This window comes from Micromesistius poutassou, assembly GCF_964030765.1.
Source record: "Micromesistius poutassou genome assembly, contig: SCAFFOLD_3135, whole genome shotgun sequence".
Lineage (NCBI taxonomy): Eukaryota > Metazoa > Chordata > Actinopteri > Gadiformes > Gadidae > Micromesistius > Micromesistius poutassou.
In genome coordinates this window covers 11,324-32,117 of record NW_028180401.1, presented here as the reverse complement: position 1 = coordinate 32,117, position 20,794 = coordinate 11,324, and the positions used below count along the sequence as shown (strand labels likewise).

General features: G+C 46.0%; 1 protein-coding gene and 1 long non-coding RNA gene across 8 annotated transcripts in view; both read right to left on the bottom strand.

Moving 5' to 3' along the window:
- LOC311370841 overlaps positions 1 to 20,794 on the bottom strand; it is a 35,389-nt gene that overhangs the window by 4,900 nt on the left and 9,695 nt on the right. The window lies entirely within an intron of this gene.
- LOC311370842 (NLR family CARD domain-containing protein 3-like) lies at positions 1,317 to 19,710 on the bottom strand. Of its 7 annotated transcripts, none has more exons than XM_084489143.1 (15): positions 19,348 to 19,710; positions 18,944 to 19,017; positions 16,870 to 17,163; positions 14,448 to 14,600; positions 13,368 to 13,464; positions 13,071 to 13,187; positions 12,681 to 12,797; positions 11,192 to 11,311; positions 10,906 to 11,019; positions 10,611 to 10,711; positions 8,120 to 9,932; positions 7,048 to 7,221; positions 5,413 to 5,586; positions 5,190 to 5,236; positions 1,317 to 1,964 (listed from the first exon to the last, which is right to left on the bottom strand). In XM_084489143.1, exons 5-15 carry the CDS (start codon positions 13,448 to 13,450, stop codon positions 1,399 to 1,401), a joined length of 3,426 nt encoding a protein of 1,141 aa, XP_084345269.1. In that variant the 5' UTR covers positions 13,451 to 13,464; positions 14,448 to 14,600; positions 16,870 to 17,163; positions 18,944 to 19,017; positions 19,348 to 19,710; the 3' UTR covers positions 1,317 to 1,398. The 7 variants fall into 7 exon arrangements, with proteins under 7 accessions (XP_084345269.1, XP_084345266.1, XP_084345263.1 ...); XM_084489140.1 differs by lacking the exon at positions 12,681 to 12,797 and having other exon boundaries at positions 19,348 to 19,416; positions 19,525 to 19,710; XM_084489137.1 differs by lacking the exon at positions 12,681 to 12,797.

Genomic DNA, 20,794 nt, shown 5'->3' with positions numbered 1-20,794 from the left:
TGCAGCATTATCCCATAGACCTCTTGGTTATTATGAATGAAATATAAAATCTGATTAGGACAACAATGATGATATCATAGTCCATAGAACAAACATGTTTATGTCTGAAAATTACAAATATATAGTTGCATAAAAAAACATTTACCATCAATAGGTATTTAATATACATTTCAAATTAAAAATGAGATCTTAATAAAAGCTGCTTAGCTAACCCTATGGGAGATCCTTAAAGTCTCTTCCTTTCATGATTCATCATCATCAACTTTTAGGAAGCCCCATAAAAAGGAGAGGGAGGGGGAGACGGGGGGGAGGAGAAGGGGGAGACGGGGGGGAGGGAGAGAGGGAGACGGGGGGGAGGAGGGGGAGGGGGAGACGGAGACGGGGGGGAGGAGGAGAGGGAGACGGGGGGGAGGGGGAGACGGGGGGGAGGAGGAGAGGGAGACGGGGGGAGGGAGACGGGAGGGAGGGAGACGGGGGGAGGAGGGGGAGAGGGAGACGGGGGGGAGGAGGGGGAGAGGGAGAGGGAGACGGGGGGAGGAGGGGGAGAGGGAGACGAGGGGAGGAGGAGAGGGAGACGGGGGGGAGGGGGAGACGGTCCCCGGCGGAGAGGGAGAGACAGAAACAGAGAAACAGAGAAAGAGAGAAAGAAAGAGAGAAAAAAAGAGAGAGACAGAGAGTAAAAGAGAGAGAGTGAGAGACTATAACTGCCCTAGAGACACTGACGCAAAAGCAGTGTGTGTGTGTGTGTGTGTGTGTGTGTGTGTGTGTGTGTGTGTGTGTCCCCCATGCGGCGTCCCGGCCGGACGGGACGCCGCATGGGACGTAAAGAGAGAGAGAGAGAGAGAGAGACTATAACTCACACAGAGACGCTGAGGACCCGAGACAGAGACAGACCCTCCCCTACCCTAAACCCAGGGAGGAGGTCAGAGAGTCACAGAGACAGTGAAGACAAGACTTTTAGGAAGCCCCATAAAAAGGAGAGGGAGGGGGAGACGGGGGGGAGGAGAAGGGGGAGACGAGGGAGACGGGGACGGGGGGGAGGAGGGGGAGGGGGAGAGGGAGACGGGGGGGAGGGGGAGACGGGGGGGAGGGAAAGATGCGAGAGAAAGAGAGCGAGACAGAGACTATAACTGCCCTAGAGACTGACGAAAAAGCAGTGTGTGTGTGTTTCTGTGTGTGTCCGTCCCGGCCATCCTTTTTTTTTTTCCCACACACACACACACACACACACACACACACACACACACACACACACACACACACACACACACACACACACACACACACACACACACACACACACACACACACACACACACACACAGAGAGAGAGAGAGAGAGAGAGAGAGAGAGAGAGAGAGAGAGAGAGAGAGAGAGAGAGAGAGAGAGAGAGAGAGACTATAACTCACACAGAGACAGTGAGGCCCCGGTCCCGTCCACCCTCCACCCAAACCCAAACCCAGGGAGGAGGTCCTCCTGGGTGAAGGAGGTCCTGAAGGTGTGGATGTGTGTCAGTGTGTCTGAGGACCCTCCTCCACCTGGGGACACTCTGTAGAAGGACAGAGTGCCAGCAGGCCGGTCCAGATACACTCCTACTCTGGTAGAGCCAGCGGGGGGGAGACGTATGGCTGTCTCTCTACCGTTGTACAGGGCAGAGTAACGACCATCATAACAATAAAGACTCCAGGACTCGTTGTTCCCTCCAAGCCTGCTGTCATAACCCCCTCCTCTCCTTGTGATTCCTCTGTATGTCACTGCTATATCAACAGGTCCTTTCCTCTCTACCTCCCAGTAACAGCGGCCAGTCAGAGCCTCTCTACACAACACCTGGTAATGGGAGTCAAATCTCTCTGGGTGATCCGGATACGACTGGTCCTCTCTGACCCGCGTCACCTTTCTGTTGTCCTCAGACAGAGAGAGTTCTCTGTGGGCTGTGTTTGGGTCCAGTGTGAGTTCACAGGCATCTGACGGAGAACAAGACATGATGAGCTACTGAACCCTTCTGCATCTTCATCATCATCATCATCATCATCATCATCATCACTAGTACTGTTCTTCCTGTTTCACGTTCATCTTCTCTACAAAAATTTACATAGAAAGACTAAATCATATCAGATGATAGCTACTATAGTGGACTAGTGTGCTATAGCTTTAGAAATAGTAGTGCATATTGTTTATAAGATGTTTTAAGTTAAACGTAAATGTAAATCCCATGTGTGTGTGAGTGGTTGTCCCAGTCAAAACAATGAAAAATGTATACACTGAATCTACTCCCGCAGTATTTACACAACATACACATATTATACATCAAAACGTTCATCATGATGAGCTGATTAATCCTCTGTAATATTTAAGCTATAGTCTACATACTTTCTTACTTTTCTTCTTCTTCTACACACGCAATAGCTCCGCCATTCTCCACACACACACACACACACACACACACACACACACACACACACACACACACACACACACACACACACACACACACACACACACACACACACACACGATTCATGTTTCATCCTCTTCATCCACTTAAGACATCATAACTTGGTCAAAATTCAACCGTTTACCATCATTCAAACTATTAAACAAATCTACACATTTGTATCTTCAATAATATTTGATCAGAATTTCGATATCATTTATACTTTTTTCAGAATCACAGTTTTAGTTTCACTCCGGATTCGTTCTCAGTTGGTCTCACTCTAGCCGTTTGCCTCAGCTGTTGCTCGTTGAGCAATCAGTGGACATCACAGCACTCTGGAGGAGTCTGGTTAAAGTCACGTGGTGGAGGGTAGTGTGGTCTTCGTTAGTCTCTGGCCGTTTCTCAATACCAAGTACGCAAACTACGGACCCGCGGACTTGGAAGTGCGTACTTGGCAAGTCCAGACTTCCAAGTACAGACTTCCGAGGACGCGAGTACGCACCTGTGACGTCACCACCTCAGCTCTGTTAACTGCTTTACGGCCTCATGTAGGCATACACTACTGAACAATTTAAACTAATGATATAAAACTAAACCCCAGCCTCTTTCATTTTAAAATAGTATGTCAATATTTTGAATGAATATAAATGAAAAGATATGCTTATCGTGTGTATAAGCTATTCACACAACTTTTTATATGTAGGGTACAGATGCGCGTGCCTAACTGGCTATGTAGTTGGAGAGTAGACTATTGATATAATAATAATAACGAATGAGCGACAAATGACACAGATTAGAACACACACACACACACACACACACACACACACACACACACACACACACACACACACACACACACACACACACGATCGGATGGATCCGACCAAGATTTTCGTTGCCGTTGTGATGGGTTTCCTCTATCAGCGACTTATACAATAAAAACAAATTATATTAAACAAAACCCCAGCCTCTTTAATTTTAAAATAGTATGTCAATATTTTGAATGAATAGGCCTACATTTTTGTTATATATGTCAAATGTTCCTATATATAGCCTATTATTATAGCTTACATACTAATATTTTAAAACATGGTAATGCGAAATGCATCCTGGGATATTTAACGGTCCAAGTCCACACAAGTCACCTCCGATGCGTCCTCGGTGGAACGGCCAGTTTAAGAACGCATGGAGAACACACACGGGTTTTACAACTGTACTTGACTTGATGCGTACTTGGAATTGGAACAGTACTTGGGCTACGACTGATGACGTTTCACGAGAACGCAAATTGAGAAACGGCCTCTCTCTCTCCCTCATGGACTACAACAATGGACTACAATAGTGGACTACAATAGTGGACTACAATAGTGGACTACAATAGTGGACTACAACAGTGGACTACAATAGTGGACTACAATAGTGGACGTTGTCCGACCACTTTTTTAAATGTCGGCCACAGTTCGGCTTTCGGCCCCAACCTCATTGATCGACCCGGCAACGTTTTCCCACGCCAGTTTTTTGCTTTTGGTGCTGATTCCGGAGGAAAGAGAGCCAAACAAGATCTTATTTCTGGCCTCTACCTCCGAAATCAGCACCTCCACCTCGCATTCACTAAAGTTATTTTTTCTTCCTTTCTCCATTTTCTCCTTTCTCCTAACGAGCGCACTACTGCAGGTTTATTTATACGAATTAGCATATTAAATGAGGGAGGAGACGGGTGGAGATGGAAATGGGTGGAGAGACGGGCTCGTGCATGTGCGCTCAATTTCACGTTAATCTGTGTGAAATCGTGCTTACGCAAGGATTGATACATCCAGATTTTTTTGTGAGCATCAGCTTTCCAGATTTTGGCGTCCGCAAAGTTTTAGTCAGAAATCCACGCAAGTCTTACGCAACAACACACAACTCACTGCCTCCCTGCTTCTAGCCAATCAGCTACTAGCCACCACCAATATACTACCCGGCCTTCTTTCATCCGCCGTCATGTCTCGTCTCCACCTTGGATTATCACTCCTGCTACTCCAGACTCTTAGGACTCTCTCCTCTACTCCACCAACTTCTGGCCCACTCAGCTACACCGCCGCTGACCTTCACCGCCTCAACAATAACCATCGTCTCTCTGCTGCTGCTGCCCCTGCAGCCAGCACAGCCGGAATCCTCCGCCGACGCCGCTACATCCATCCAGGTTCTGGCCCCTCTCGCAACCAACACCTCCCCCATGGCTCACCCATCCCCTCACTCTGGACTAACTCTCGCCCCCCCGTCACCCCCACCTGCCGTACTGCCAACCTCACTAACCTCCGTTCCCCCTCCCCTGCCCCCCCATCCATCTCCCTCGCACTGCTGAACTGTCGCTCCCTCTACAACAAATCACCCGTTATATCTGAACTGCTACTGGACAATAACATGGATCTGCTCCTCCTCTGTGAAACATGGCAACAGCCCCTGGACTTCTACGCTCTCAATCAAGCCACTCCTTCCAATTACAGTTACATTGCCAAACCCCGCCTCTCTGGCCGAGGGGGAGGCGTTGCCGTTCTTCATAAACAATCCCTGTCCACATACATACATGTACACATACGTACACACACCTACACAAACATACTAGACACACATCAACACAGGCAAACATAGCTAGACATACGGATACACAAGTCCACATGTGAATGAGCGGACGTCACCTCCTGCTGTGTGGATGGACTTTCCATCCCAATAGTGAGTGTGTGTTGTGATGAATCAAACAGACACTTACACTTCTTTAGAGCTGGTTTCAGCCTCCACACTCCACCGTGCTCCACACTGGGGGGGAAACAAAGTGAGAGCAGCATGTTGAAACATTCACCTTCATCATCTGCTGTCTCATCACGTTCTACACAACATGAGTTACAGCTGCCTTTTCAAACTACTTCATCTAGCAGCGGCTTGAATCCCTGTAGGAGACTTTGTCCCTGAGTGGTGAGCTGTCCTCTCCATACCTGAGAGTGTCCAGTCTCCAGCGTGGATCCTCCAGTCCAGCAGAGAGCAGCGCAGCTCCAGAGTCTCCTGGGTGATTGTAGCTCAGGTCCAGCTCTCTCAGATGGGAGGGGTTGGAGCTCAGAGCTGAGGCCAGAGAAGCACAGCCTTCCTGTGTGACCAGGCAGCCAGACAACCTGCGCACACACACACACACACACACACACACACACACACACACACACACACACACACACACACACACACACACACACACACACACACACACACACACGTGAACTATTACTTTTCTGGAGGTAAGTCTTTTCAACGTCCTCTGATGTGGAACTTAACTGTTTGATCATTAAAACTGTAAAGTTTTAGAGTAGAGTAAAAAACAACTAAAGGGTAAAGGGGTGCACATTTTCTTTACCATCTTTCACCTCAAAACTAAAATGCAAACACTAGATTTTAGTGGAACTTCAGCGGGGAATAAAGACTAACTAGACAGAAAACCACACTCTACACACAAACAGTAATAGTTTTTTTTCATTTAGGCGATTCATTTTTCAGTGACCCAGGAGGTGCTGGAACATGTTCCGGCGTGTTCTGGCTCAAATGAAGCACTGCCCCCTATGCATTCAAAACATTAACTTAAACCCTTTTAAAGTGAGTGAATCTGTTCACATGAATGGACACAGATGGATGGTAGGCAGTGGCGGTTCTACATTGAATTACACCCCGGGCGAGACCCCCTCCGAGCGCCCCCCCCCCCCCTCTCAATTGCAAGAAATTCGAGGTGTGCCTGACTTGAGCCACTCATTCCATTAGAGTGTTGCTCTGTACCGGGCCGTCCATATGGGCAGGAGGGGCGGCGAACTACTTGCAAAAGCATGCTCCCAAAAAGATAGTTTGTAAATCATTGCTCCAAGTCTATTTTTAATAACATGATCATCACATTAACTATCTATAGTCTCTGTAGGCTTTCAGACTATTGTTGGTCTGTTGACATCACGTTTTGGATGATGGTGGACATGGTGGGCGGCGGTTCTAGCTGAGTTTAACGTCTCATGTTGGGGCAGCTCAGCGACCGCGTTCCTCCGTATGTTGATCACATAACCCTGCAGGCTGCAATAAGGATTTCAATCCGCTAACAGTGGACCCCCGTCCCCCCCTTGTCCGTTACGGAGACCCAGAGGTGAACTGTCCCCCCCCCCCCTCCCCTTTCCCCTCCTCAGGGAGCAGGGCGCCTGCAGCCAGAGGGGGCGCCGGTGAGCCAACTCCCCCCACAGTGATATGAGAGATAATAGAAAACCACTTTGCGGTGCGGATGATTTTCTTTTTTCTCGTGTGCTCGTGCCGCCCCCCATGTGTCATGAAATAATGCCGCCCCAGGCGGCTGCCCGCTTCGCCCGTTCCTGAAACCGCCACTGATGGGAGGTGACCAAGGACATTTTCACGTCTAATAAAGGGGTGCACATTTTTTAGGTTGCCACCAAATGAAAAAGATTGTAGCCAGTAGAAAATGCGTCCTCAGCCCTGAGACGACATCATTTACTTATTTATTTAGACCTGTTAACTTTCTGGAGGTAAATCTGTTCAATGTCATCTGATGTGTAACTTGTGCTGTAAGTGTTTGACCATTGAGTAAAACTGACCTGAGAGTTTCCAGTGTACATTGTGGACTCCCCAGTCCAGCAGAGAGCAGCTTCACTCCTGAATCCTGCAGATCATTGGTACTCAGGTCCAGCTCTCTCAGATTAGAGGAGTTGGAGCTGAGAACTGAGGCCAGAGCTTCACAGCATCTCTCTGACAGATGACAGCCATTCAGCCTTCACACACACAATAAACACAACATGTTAGGAACTGCGATTAAAATATCTTACATCTTTTACTGTTAACATAAAAGGACGTGATGAAAACTTTATTTAGATATGTTATATTGATAGAAATACATTCAATCCATAAATGTTAATTTAATAATCTGTGTAACTTTTACTTTTAACATAATTAAGTTATTGTCTTCATCTTTATTAGAAAAGTGTTTTTGGCTTAACTAATGTTTAAAACATTGGATATTTAAATGTAGTATATGCTACACGTGAACCTCCTCAGATGGAGCAATTTGATTGGTTCACTGTCTCTGGATATTGGACAATATCCCGAGATTGAGATCTCAAACTCGGGATATTGGGGAGCACGTAACGGTCGTCTCGTCACGCTAATAAAAACAAATAAACCGCTCATAAAACAAATAAATCCCGGCAAAAAGTGTAATCTTGTTTATTTTTGGAGTGTTCACGTGTAGTTTATATAAAACAATGATTCACCTCAGGCTCTGTGAATAGTGAATCCGTGAACACTATTCACTTCGCCTTAATAACTGTTGATTATTATCATTTATTTTTTATGATTGTTATGATTGGGGAGTTTGTTAACAAATCGTTACTGCTTTTATATCATAGTATTAATTATTTTGTGTTGTGCATAATATAATACATTATCACTGAACGTACAGAGATCTTTTCTACGTTATTATAACTTTTATTTTCTAGTTTTATGTATATTATCTTGTGTGTATTGTTATACATGTTATTAGTGAACGTAGAGATACGATTTGTATTTTATTATACCTTTTATATTCTAGTATATATTATAATATATACATTATATTAAATTTTATGTATATAGTGTTGTGTGTATTGTAATACATGTTATTAGTGAACTTACAGATATGTTTTGGAGGCTTTGAACACTGGCAGCAGCCTCAGAAGACCCTCCTCTGAAGCAGAGTATTTCTTCAGGTCAAACACGTCCAGCTCCTCTTCTGATGACAGTAAGATGAAGACCAGAGCTGACCACTGAGCAGGAGAGAGAGATTTTGTGGAGAGTCTTCCTGATGTCAGGGACTGTTGGATCTGCTCCACTAGAGAACGGTCGTTCAGCTCATTCAGACAGTGGAACAGATTGATGCTTCTCTCTGGAGAGAGATCTCCATCTATCTTCTCCTTGATGTAAGACACTGTTTTCTCATTTTCTGTCTGTCCCAGCAGACATTTTTTAATCAGAGTGATCTTTGAGCCACTTCCTGTCAGTAGACCTTGTAGGAGAATCAGATTGGTCTCCAGAGAGAGACCCAGGAGGAAGCGGAGGAACAAGTCCAGGTGTCCGTTCTCACTCTGTAAGGCCTTGTCCACAGCACTCTGGTAGAGGAGGAGTTCATCTTTCCTGGAGGTTGGTTGTTCTTCTGAGAGCAGATTGACCCCAGTGTCTATGAAGTGCTTAAAGACATAAAGGGCAGCCAGAAACTCCTGGAGGCTCAGATGGACAAAGCAGAAGACCTTGGCCTGGTACAGCCCACACTCCTCTTTAAAGATCTGGGTGAACACTCCTGAGTACACTGAGGCTGCTCTGATATCGATGCCACACGCTGCCAGGTCTGCCTCGTAGAAGATCAGGTTGCCATTCTCCAGCTGGTTAAAAGCCAGTTTTCCCAGAGAAACAATGATCTCCTTGCTCTCTGAACTCCAGTGTGGATCTGTTTCAGCTCTGCCATGATACTTCCTGTCCCCCAGTATGGACTGAACCCTCAGGAAGTGGCTGTACATCTGAGTCACGGTCTTGGGCATCTCTTCTTCTCTCTGGGATGTTTCGAAGCAGTCCTCCAGAACTGTAGCAGTGATCCAACAGAAGACTGGGATGTGACACATGATGTGGAGGCTTCGTGATTTCTTGATGTGGGAGATGATTGTGCTGGCCACCGTCTCCTCTCTGAATCTCTTCCTGAAGTACTCCTCCTTCTGAGGGTCGGTGAACCCTCTCACCTCTGTCACCATGCCAACACACTCAGCAGGGATCTGATTGGCTGCCGCAGGGCGTGTGGTTATCCAGATGCGAGCGGAGGGAAGCAGGTCGCCCCTGATGAGGTTTGTCAGCAGCACGTCCACCGAGGTGGACTTTGTGACATCAGTCCAGATCGGGTTTCTCTGGAAGTCCAGAGGAAGTCGACACTCATCCAGACCATCCAAGATGAAGACAACTTGGAACCGGTCGTATCTGCAGATTCCTGCTTCTTTGGTCTCAATAAAGAAGTGATGAAGAAGTTCCACCAAGCTAAACTCTTTCCCTTTCAGTAAATTCAGCTCTCTGAAAGTGAGGAGAAATGTGAAGTCTATGTCGTGGTTAGTTTTGCCTTCAGCCCAGTCCAGAGTGAACTTGTGTGTTAAGACGGTTTTACCAATGCCGGCCACTCCAGTTGTCATTATTGTCCTGATTGGTTGATCTTTTCCAGGTAAGGGTTTAAAGATGTCCTCACATCTGATTGGTGTTTCCTCTAAGGCTGGTTTCCTGGAAGCTGTTTCAATCAGTCTGACCTCATGTTCCTGGTTGACCTCTCCATTGCCTCTCTCTGTGATGAAGATCTCTGTGTAGAAGTCCTTCAGAGGTGTTGAATGTCCTGCTTTAGCGATTCCCTCAAACACACTCCTGTACTTATTCTCCAAACTACACTTGATTTTATGTTGGCACTCGACAGCATCAGATCCTAAAAGTGAAAACAACAGAAGACATCAGTTAGTGGAAGGTGACATCAGTGGAAACAGGTCAATATTTCCTGTTAAATTATCAACTCAATGATATTTGGTGGAGAAGCTGGTCGTGACAACGACTGCATGTTACAGATTCAAAATGTTCAGGACTATTATTTCCACAGCAGTATGATTGGTCTAATGATAGTAATAATGATGGTGAATCAGTCTAAAGTGACTTGTTATGCTGATATAACAAGATAGTGTTGCATCTATTCCACTGAGTTATTCTGCTGTTGATCTGCAGTATAATGTTTAACATTCTTTAACCTGATACCCCCACGATAACCCTCCATATCTGGATCAAACCATTTAACCTGATAGACCCACAATAACAACTACATATCTGGATCAAACCATTTAACCTGATACCCCCACGATAACCCTCCATATCTGGATCAAACCATTTAACCTGATAGACCCACAATAACCCTACATATCTGGATCAAACCATTCAACCCCAAAGAGGAAAGATGTCTCCACATTGAAGTTAAAAGTCATTCAGTCCGAAAAGAACAAATAGGAGTCTCATACTGCTCCTTAAAAATATAATTTCTCCTCTGTCTTCAAAGTAAGAGTCTCTTCTGCCCTTCAAAATAATAGTCTCCTCTGTCTTCAAAGTAAGAGTCTCTTACCGCCCCCCAGTGTGTGGGCCACTTCCTCCTGGTTCATCTCCTTCTCTGTTTGATGCTGCTGTACAGACTGAGCACTGGTAACCTTTGACCTCTCCTGGTGTCTGTGGAGAACACACACACACACACACACACACACACACACACACACACACACACACACACACACACACACACACACACACACACACACACACACACACACAGGATCTATTGTATTTTTCCTGACTTGTAAACATGGGTATCAGTAGAGTCTGATAACAACTAACTGGTCTGTTTTATCGTCTGAAACTCTGACCTCTCCTCTCTGGAGGGGCGTCCATCTTTAAGTTCAGGAGGATGACCCATAGAGTGGTCACTCTTCATGGAGACACTGCTGGGTCCAGGGGAGTCTGCTCTCTGCTGCCTCCTTCTGAAAAACAAGAACCATCTGGAAGTTAGGATTTGTGGAAGTCGTTTTATTTGATCATTTGTTGCAGAGCTACCCAACTACTATCTCATGAGGATCAGATTATTGGATGTTGTTTAATGTGATATGTGATGCCGCCAGTTGAACAGCCCTGATGTATCGGCTGAATCCTCACCTCGTCTTAGAAGGTTGGTGATTTCCATCTTTAAACCGGTCAGGTGGATCCATAGAGCGGTCACTCTTCATGGAGACACAGCTGGGTCCAGGGGAGTCTGCTCTCTGCTGCTGCGCTGGGCTTCAACACAACACACACACACACACACACACACACACACACACACACACACACACACACACACACACACACACACACACACACACACACACACAGCTTTTAATCACACTGCAGTTTTGACACTGACAAGATAATTCTTCTGTTTTTAGGTGAGAGCATTTCACTTGTTTCCAGCTTTTAAGTCCATAATTATCTATCTATATATTATAACTTGTTACTGAGATGTTATTACTGGCTCTGAGTAACCTAATGCTTTGAACTAGAATCACAGAATTATAAATCTGTTTGATCAACACTGACACACCAAACTGCTTTGTCAAAGTCTTATTTAGAAAACTCGATCAACAGTAACCGTACCTTACAGTCAAGATGAGAAGCAGAGTATCTTTTCATAGAATTCAAAGGCAAACCCATGTGTCTAGTTTGCTTGGAAACTAGACATTTCTAGTTTCCTAAAGATTTCAACTTAAGTCTCCACTACTACAACTGCACTGACTATGATGCTAGTTGTTCACTTAATGTTGGCCCACTGTTTCAGTTTTGTGCCATCATTGAATGATGATGTATGTGAGCCCTTTGCACTGAGAAAAATAAGAATCACTCATGTGGCTTTTAAAACAACACTTGTTGTGTTTGTCGTTTAACAAGAGTATAGACATGTTAAAAATGACATTTGAGCATGGAAAATATGAAATGAATGTATGTTGGTTGAATTAACATACATAGGCTATGAATCAGAAATTTTTTAGGTAGTGGCCATCCCCAGAATGCACCAGAATACAGGAAATCACATCTACCAAATTCAACATCTTCTGGGGGAGGACCCCCAGACCCCCGCCCACGACTACGCCCCATCAACAACTTTCATCACCAGCCACCACTGATACAGACACATATCTACACATCATTTGTTCTTCTTTTTTATTCTTTTGTATCTTCTCTCATATCCGATTAGGTGAAGAGCGCGGTCATGTGCCCTCTGATGGTGATGATGAAAATTGTGGCCCTCTTGATCATGAAAGTTGCCCATCCCTGAGTGACGTCAAAGTCACGTTACGATACGACTGTTCAACATGAGGTCGCAGTGAGAGAAATCCCTCCTGTATCTGATTCAGGACCGCGTATGGAAGTGGCCCAAACCACAATTGAACAGACCTGATTCCGTGTGATTTGTGCTGTTCACACTGTTCTGAATGAAATCGGATCGGAGTCACCTTTGAGCAAAACAATCTGGCAACTCTTGCTTGCAGAGTGACGAGGCCAATCACAGCCTTTCACCACCATAACATGTCCCGCCTCCGCCCCCCCGACCCTCCACCGCTGAAGAAGCCCCCCTCCATGTCTGACCGCTCACTCTCTAAGTCCTCACCTCTTCTCAATAGACGGATTTCCATCTTTAAACCCGTAAGGTAGATCCATAGACCAGTCACTCTTCATGGAGACACAGCTGGGTCCAGGGGAGTCCGCTCTCTGCTGCTGGACTCTTCTGGAAAAACAAGAACCAGGATCTATGGACGTTTGATAGAAGCTGTACCTTTATTGTTCTATGCAATGGATAGTTGCATTGTTATTCCCATGCCTTAGGGGGCGCTCTAACACACCTGTTTAGTGCTACTTGTAACGTTGTTCTGGTGCGAGTGAATCAGAGTTAGAACGGATATCAACGTCTCCACCTGCGTTCTGTGTCACTCGGTTACTAACAAGTTATCCTTATATCATATAATGAACATAATATTTATGATCTCCGATGAATCCTCACCTCTTCTCAATAGACTGATTTCCATCTTTAAAGTTATGACGTAGACCCATAGAGCTGTCACTCTTCATGGAGACACTGCTGGGTCCAGGGGAGTCTGCTCTCTGCTGCTGCGCTGGGCTTCAACACAACACACACACACACACACACACACACACACACACACACACACACACACACACACACACACACACACACACACACACACAGCTGTTACTCAGACTAATGATGGAGTCATGATGTATCACTGCTGAGCTCTGAGATGGACAACAGTCACAGACAGAGAGATCCTCTTCTTACCTCTTAGCTTTGCTCCGGCGGCCATGTTCCCCAGACAGAGTGGTCTTAGAGGTAGGACCCCCCTCCTCTCCCTCCTCATCCATAGTAGACTGGAGACCTGGACACAAACACAACTACACATTGTTTCTGTGGATTCTGAGTACCAAATGAATGAAATGACTGCATGACTAGATATACACACTCTATCACTATCTATGTCTAGATCTATACACTATCACTATCTATGTCTAGATCTACACACTCTATCACTATCTATGTCTAGATCTACACACTCTATCACTATCTATGTCTAGATCTACACACTCTATCGCTATATGTCTAGATCTCATACATGTCATTATTAGGATTATTCCTTACTTCTGAACACTGACCTCTCTTCCAGTAGATCAAAGTCACTAGAGCATCAAGAGTCTACAGATCAGTGTGCTATACCTTTATAGACGGCCATCAAACCACCAATAGGTAACTAATGTTACCAATAAAACCCAACAATAAAAGTCCACAGCATGAACCAAACGGACCTCACTACAGCACAGACTGAACCTCCACAATAAAAGTCCACAGCATGAACCAAACGGACCTCACTACAGCACAGACTGAACCTCCACAATAAAAGTCCACAACACAACCAAACGGACCTCACTACAGCACAGACTGAACCTCCACAATAAAAGTCCACAGCACAACCAAACGGACCTCACTACAGCACAGACTGAACCTCCACAATAAAAGTCCACAACACAACCAAACGGACCTCACTCCAGCACAGACTGAACCTCCACAATAAAAGTCCACAACACAACCAAACGGACCTCACTCCAGCACAGACTGAACCTCCACAATAAAGGTTCCTGGACCAGAGGTTCAATATGAAACGCCCTCAACACGGTGGAACTAGTGATTGATGTTCTGACCCATATTCCTTTATTCAGGTTCTCTCTCTGAGATCAACGTCTCTTTTACAGAAGGAACCTGTAAACACTGAACTGGGACTGGAAATAGATTCATCTAGAACATATCAATACAGTGAGAATATACGACCAATAATCTAAAGAAAACATGACATTTAGCGAGCTGTACCGTAGCTTCTCCGTGATGAAAACGTGTCCTGCCCCTTGTCGTGTGAAAATATTACAGCACAGAAGGAAATGAAGATCAGTCGAAGGAAGAGATTCAGGTGTTCACCAAAACACAAAGTAAGAGTTGAGAACCGAGACGAACGCTAACACAGTTCTAAAGAAGACAGTGAAGACAGATCGAATGAGGAAGGAGACTTTGAACACCAGCCACCAGTAAAACCATCAATCATTAACTAACTAAAGAGGATTACATGGTTTACCTGTATCACACACACACACACACACACACACACACACACACACACACACACACACACACACACACACACACACACACACACACACACACACACACACACACACACGCATTCCAGCAGCTTAAGAGTCAAAAGTAGAGCAAAAGAGAGATATAAGAGATAAATACAAAATAAAATAAAAATAATAAAATAAAGATAAAAACGATGTACACTATCTACACCTTTCACAGGTGTATATCATAAGTATAGTTACACAGGATACTGGCTCAGTATGAGTATAAGTACACAGGATACTAGCTCAGTATGAGTATAAGTACACAGGATACTGGCTCAGTATGAGTACACAGGATACTAGCTCAGTATGAGTATAAGTACACAGGATACTGGCTCAGTATGAGTATAAGTACACAGGATACTGGCTCAGTATGAGTATAAGTACACAGGATACTGGCTCAGTATGAGTATAAGTACACAGGATACTAGCTCAGTATGAGTATAAGTACACAGGATACTGGCTCAGTATGAGTATAAGTACACAGGATACTGGCTCAGTATGAGTATAAGTACACAGGATACTGGCTCAGTATAAGTACACAGGATACTAGCTCAGTATGAGTATAAGTACACAGGATACTGGCTCAGTATAAGTACACAGGATACTGGCTCAGTATGAGTATAAGTACACAGGATACTGGCTCAGTATGAGTATAAGTACACAGGATACTGGCTCAGTATGAGTATAAGCGTGGCATTGGACAGGCTATGACTAGGGTTGCCAACCGTCCCGTAAAATACGGGATCGTCCCGTATTTGGCAACTAAAAGACCTGTCCCGTAATGAACTGATACGGGACGCACTTTGTCCCGTATTTTGGGGTCGTGTTGTACCTTTATGTAATGCCGGTTATCGTTGCATTAATAAAACCCGTGGGTTGCTTAAGCGTATGAACACACGGAGGCAAGGATGCAGTACGAGCCAGTTACTTTATTGGCGCACTATAAACACACTGAATAGCCAGACCCACGCAGCCAACCACCGAACCCCGAAGTAATGACCGTCTAACACAGTTGAGCACCGAGTGCTCAATCCAATACTCCACAGGTCGTAATCGCGTGAACGCGTCTGCCCGCGATCGCGCATAACTCTCTCCCCCCCCCCCCCCCTCAACAATCTCGATCAAGAGGTGTCCCGTATTTGAAAGTCTGGGAGTTGGCAACCCTAGCTATGACCCACTATGTTGTGCTCCATGTACCCACTGTTGACAACGTGACGTGACTAAGCTACCAACACAAACAAAGAGGAGCTGGGAAAGCAAATGAACTAACTACGTGTTTAAGTTGTGAAGGGCAAACGTGTGGCGACACACAGCACTACACAACACAACACAACAACCTGACTTTTAGTACACACCACAATAATCTCACCTTTAGTACACAATAAAACACGATCTGACTTTGATGACAAACCAAATTTAAAGTTAGAGCCAGGGTCAAAGGCTTGTTGTTAACATTTACAGTACACTTCATTATCGCAACGCAACATTGTAAAATAATGTTGATAAACTATGATACAAACGAAAATGAGATAAACCCGCCTTAGTGCCTATAATAAAAGCAGTTATGGTCTGTCCATCATATCACAAAGGTTAAATTAAATGGCATGAAGTACAAATATGGCACAAAGGAGGTTGAGAGTAAAAATTGAAAAAACAGGGGTGCCGTGGATGGAGAGAAATATGTTTAGGGCCGTGAGCCAGAAGAGTTTGGGAACCGCTGCTCTAGACACATGACATTTACACATTTTAATTGTAAGACCTCCTCTCAGGGGGCCTACGAGACCTCAGCCCCAGGGCCTACTGGCAGGTAAAGGCAGGCCTGTGTGTGTGTGTGTGTGTGTGTGTGTGTGTGTGTGTGTGTGTGTGTGTGTGTGTGTGTGTGTGTGTGTGTGTGTGTGTGTGTGTGTGTGTGAGACGCTTTTATCCAGAGCCACTTACAATCGGTCCATTGGTCATAAGAAGTGAAACAATCTATCGCCGTCGGTGCAGTGAAGACGTCCATAGAACCGAGTGCACTGACAACCGCCAGGCCGACCCCACTCCCCGTGTACGGAGATGAGACGGCCTTCTTAAAGACAAGTATAAAAGGAACTGGAAACAACACAACGTACCGTCTGGGTTATCTAGAACTCCTCACGTATGTCAACGACGGCTGGTGTAACCCAGGACACATCTCCGTAGAGACTGCTAGCTGTCAGCCTGCGGCCACACTAGCTGCCGAGGGAGGTTAGTCACGTGATCACCGTGTCCACGTCCTCCTCAGCGGACCGCCGCCTGTGAGAAGATCCACTCTGTCACAGCGGGGCTGCAGACTGAGCCCTGAGGCCGGATGGTCACCTCTGGGGACTTCAGTCATGTGACTTTGGACTCTACTCCGGCTGGTTTCCACCAGGTTGTAGACTGTCCTAGGAGAAACAACGGGACAATTGACCGCCTGTATGCTAATGTGAGGGACGCCTACAGAGCCACTCCCCCCCCCACCTGGGGAGTCTGATCACAACCTGGTCCATCTACAGCCACTGTCCACCCCCCCGGTCCAACAACAGCCGGTGACACCCCGCACCATCAGAAGGTGGTCAGATGGAGAGAGCCCCGAGAGGCTGGATGGGCTGACCAACCCGCATGGTGAGGACGTAGAGGCCTCCCCTGTCAAGACTGTCCTGTTACCCTAACAACAAGCCCTGGGTAACGCAGGAAGTCACTGCTGCCCTCAACAGGAAGAAGGCTGCCTTCAGAAGCAGGGAGGCCATGAAGGCAGCACAGCAGGAGGTGACACGCCGTGTGAGGGAGGCTGAGGACAGCCACAGGAGAAAGGTGGAGGTCTGGGAAGGTGTGAGGAGCATCACAGGTCAGACCAGAGCCACAGGGGGGACAACGGAGAGGGCCAACCAGCTGAATGACTTTGTCAACAGGTTGAACCAGCCCTTGTCCCCCCCACCCCCGCCCTCACTGCAGCCATCTCTCCTCCTTCCCACCTCCCCCCTGACCCCACAACACCCCCCATCTCCTCCCCCCTCCCCCTCCTCCTCCTCCTCCTCCACCTCAACACAATCCCTGCCTCTTCAGAAAGGAGGCACATAAAAATACGTTGCTACATGCTAAAAGTTTCCATCCACCTTCACTAACTAAGAACATCCCATTCGGACAATTCCAGAGGTTACGTAGGATCTGCCACAACGATCAAGAGTTTGACACTAAAAGTAAAGAGATGTACAATCGTTTCAGAGAACGAGATTACTCCTCCAAAGTTCTGGACACAGCTCTGGTGAGGGCCAGCTGTGTTGAACGTGATTCTCTGCTCCATACAAAGACATTAACTGCTACAAAGGACAGGGTTTCTTCTTTATCAAATGCGGTCAAAATGTGTGAAATAGTAGTGAAGGCAAAAGGGTTTAGTCAAGTCACACAACACACAGTCACTACTAACCATTTCATCAATGGTAAGACTACATATGTTACACACACACACACACACACACACACACACACACACACACACACACACACACACAGTCACTACTAAACATTTCATCAATGGTAAGACTACATATGTTATACACACACACACACACACACACACACACACACACACACACAGAGGAGGTACGGGGAGGAGGTAAATCTAAGGTAGGTAACCTAAATCTAAATCCTATATCTAAATCTACATCCTAAATATAAATCTACATTTTATATCTAAATATAAATCTTATATGTAAATCTAAATCTAACCCTAAATCTAAATTGAAATCCTGAATCTAATCCTAAATCCATACAACAGATGTACTAATTCTCCTCCATATACTAATTAGCTCTGACTCCTGTCTGTCTGTCTGTCTGTCTGTCTGTCTGTCTGTCTGTCTGTCTGTCTGTAGGTCAGACCTGCAGAGCCGCTGTTAGTTTTAGCTGCACGTTGTATGTTACCGCTGGATTTAAGATTTATATTTATAGTTAAAGATTTATGTACGATTTAGCTTCAGATGAAACACTTGGATTCAGGATTTAGATTGATGGAGGAGAGAGACAGACCATCAGGTCCTTTGAGGAACATTTTCTGACAGTGTTTCCATCTCAACCACTGCACTGCAGCTGTGTCCTTCCACTCAGCTGATCTTATTGTCCCATAAGCACAGTGAGGATCTCAGCTCATCTCCAGCGCTGTTATATAACAGTAGGAGCTGGACTCACGTGTCCTCCCCTGCAGTCAGGTCCACGAAGACGGGACTCTGACCCGCTGTCCTCAACAGCTGGTTGAAGTGTGTCTGACCGAGGTGTCACACACACACACACACACACACACACACACACACACACACACACACACACACACACACACACACACACACAAATTACCATACAATACACACATGAACTTGTCTACACATCTTTTTTTTACCTAACCAAGCTGCTTGCATAGGCTAATATAATATATGTATGTATATTGAATTTAGAATTACTACTCATTGTCAGTGAAGTCTATTTTAATGCAACCCATTCTGACTTAACTCCAAACCTAATAAAAAATAAATTGAACTATAAGTTCTACTATATATTAGTGTAACTTATACGCGGTATTACAAAGTGGATTTTACCGCTACGAGGAAAGCCAGTCGACCAGACGTCCCACAGCCGCTCAGTACAACAAGGCTGTCTGGCGCTCCCTGGTGGCGGAATCACAATGACACAGCTCTACCGTTTATTCTCCAACAGAGACGGACGGACGGACAGGCGGTCGGACAGAGGGAGACATTTGTCAGGCCTCAACAGACCTTGAGGATGTCTGCCGCCTTCACTGCGACCGCCAGCAAGGTTTTCATCACACTGTCGCTGAGAAGTTTCTGTTTTGAAGGAATACAAAATAAACAATTATGAGCAGTAAAGTCACCATTGTGAAGTCCGCTGGTTTCTCAGCAGGTCTGGGGTTGACATTTAACACATTCTTTAGTGCAGGGACGTGCACAGGAGTCTTGAGGGGCAGGAGCCGAATTGTTGACGGGGGGGGGGGGGGGGTTGGATCGCGGACGAGCGCTACTGCGGGCGCGATTGTTGAAGAACACTCAGAGGGCACTTTTTAATACGAGGCAAAACGGGCAGGGGCTCAAGCACCCCTAGGGCCCTATGTGTGCACGTGCCTGGCTGTGTCTTCAAAAACAACGGGGACAGGTGGTTTCTTCTGTATTGAGCCAGGGACAGGCAGCCAAAAACGGGGACGTCTGGTCACCCGATTGTGGTCGGCTGACGCCCGAAGGCAAAGGAAGTGTTGGGGGTGTGGCATGGAGTGAGTCACTGACGCTCCTTAAAAACACAGGTGTGGACGTCTTAATCAGGATGGCTGCCATTAACGGTGGCGTTGGAGAGGCACCAGTCTGTTGTCGCTCTGCACGGTGGACATAAAGCTGGTGCTGGGCTCCTTAAGACCAGTGGAAAGTGGCCCCCGTGGTTTACTCAGGCTGTCACTCACTAAATGCGAGGTGTGTGAGCAGGGGCGTACTTAGTCATTTGGGGGCCCAAGGCAAACCCAGTCATTGGGGCCCTCCACATTCTCGTTCTGCACTGTATATATATATATATATATCGTATAACTCTGCTTCATTTTCTCAACCCGCGCCAACTAGTTTGTTTTGGTACCGTCTTCCTGAATCAAGCCTGCACATGCGCAGTAACATGGAATAGTCCATTGCATGAGAAGGGAGGGGGGGCAGTCAAAAGATCATGATAGATTAAGCATTTTTATGGATTTTTAAGCGCGCAAATTAAGACAAAAAATAATAATTGCTTTAAATCGAAGAAAACTTTATTAATCCGTTTTTTATGAGACGTTTGGGGGCCCCTGGAAATCTCGGGGCCCCAGGCAATTGCCTGTGTTTGCCTAATGGTAGGTCCGCCCCTGTGTGTGAGCGTTTTGCGGCTAATGCCTGAGGGTAAAGTAGTGACGGATGATGATTGTCAGTCCTCCTTCTCGGTGTATAGGTTCCTTCACAGAGGGCTGTGGTAGGCCTACCTCCTGGTTTAAGAGACCAACTCCTCGTCACAGACAAC

Bases quoted from the DNA above. Each gene is read 5' to 3' on its own strand.
- LOC311370842 (XM_084489143.1), bottom strand. From the start codon at position 13,450: ATGGATGAGGAGGGAGAGGAGGGGGGTCCTACCTCTAAGACCACTCTG. The intron at 10,712-10,905 runs GTCAGAGTTTCA...TGTTCTCCACAG, and splicing joins CGCCCCTCCAGAGAGGAGAG to ACACCAGGAGAGGTCAAAGG. The intron at 1,965-5,189 runs GTAAGTGTCTGT...GTTCTCCGTCAG, and splicing joins GAAACCAGCTCTAAAGAAGT to ATGCCTGTGAACTCACACTG.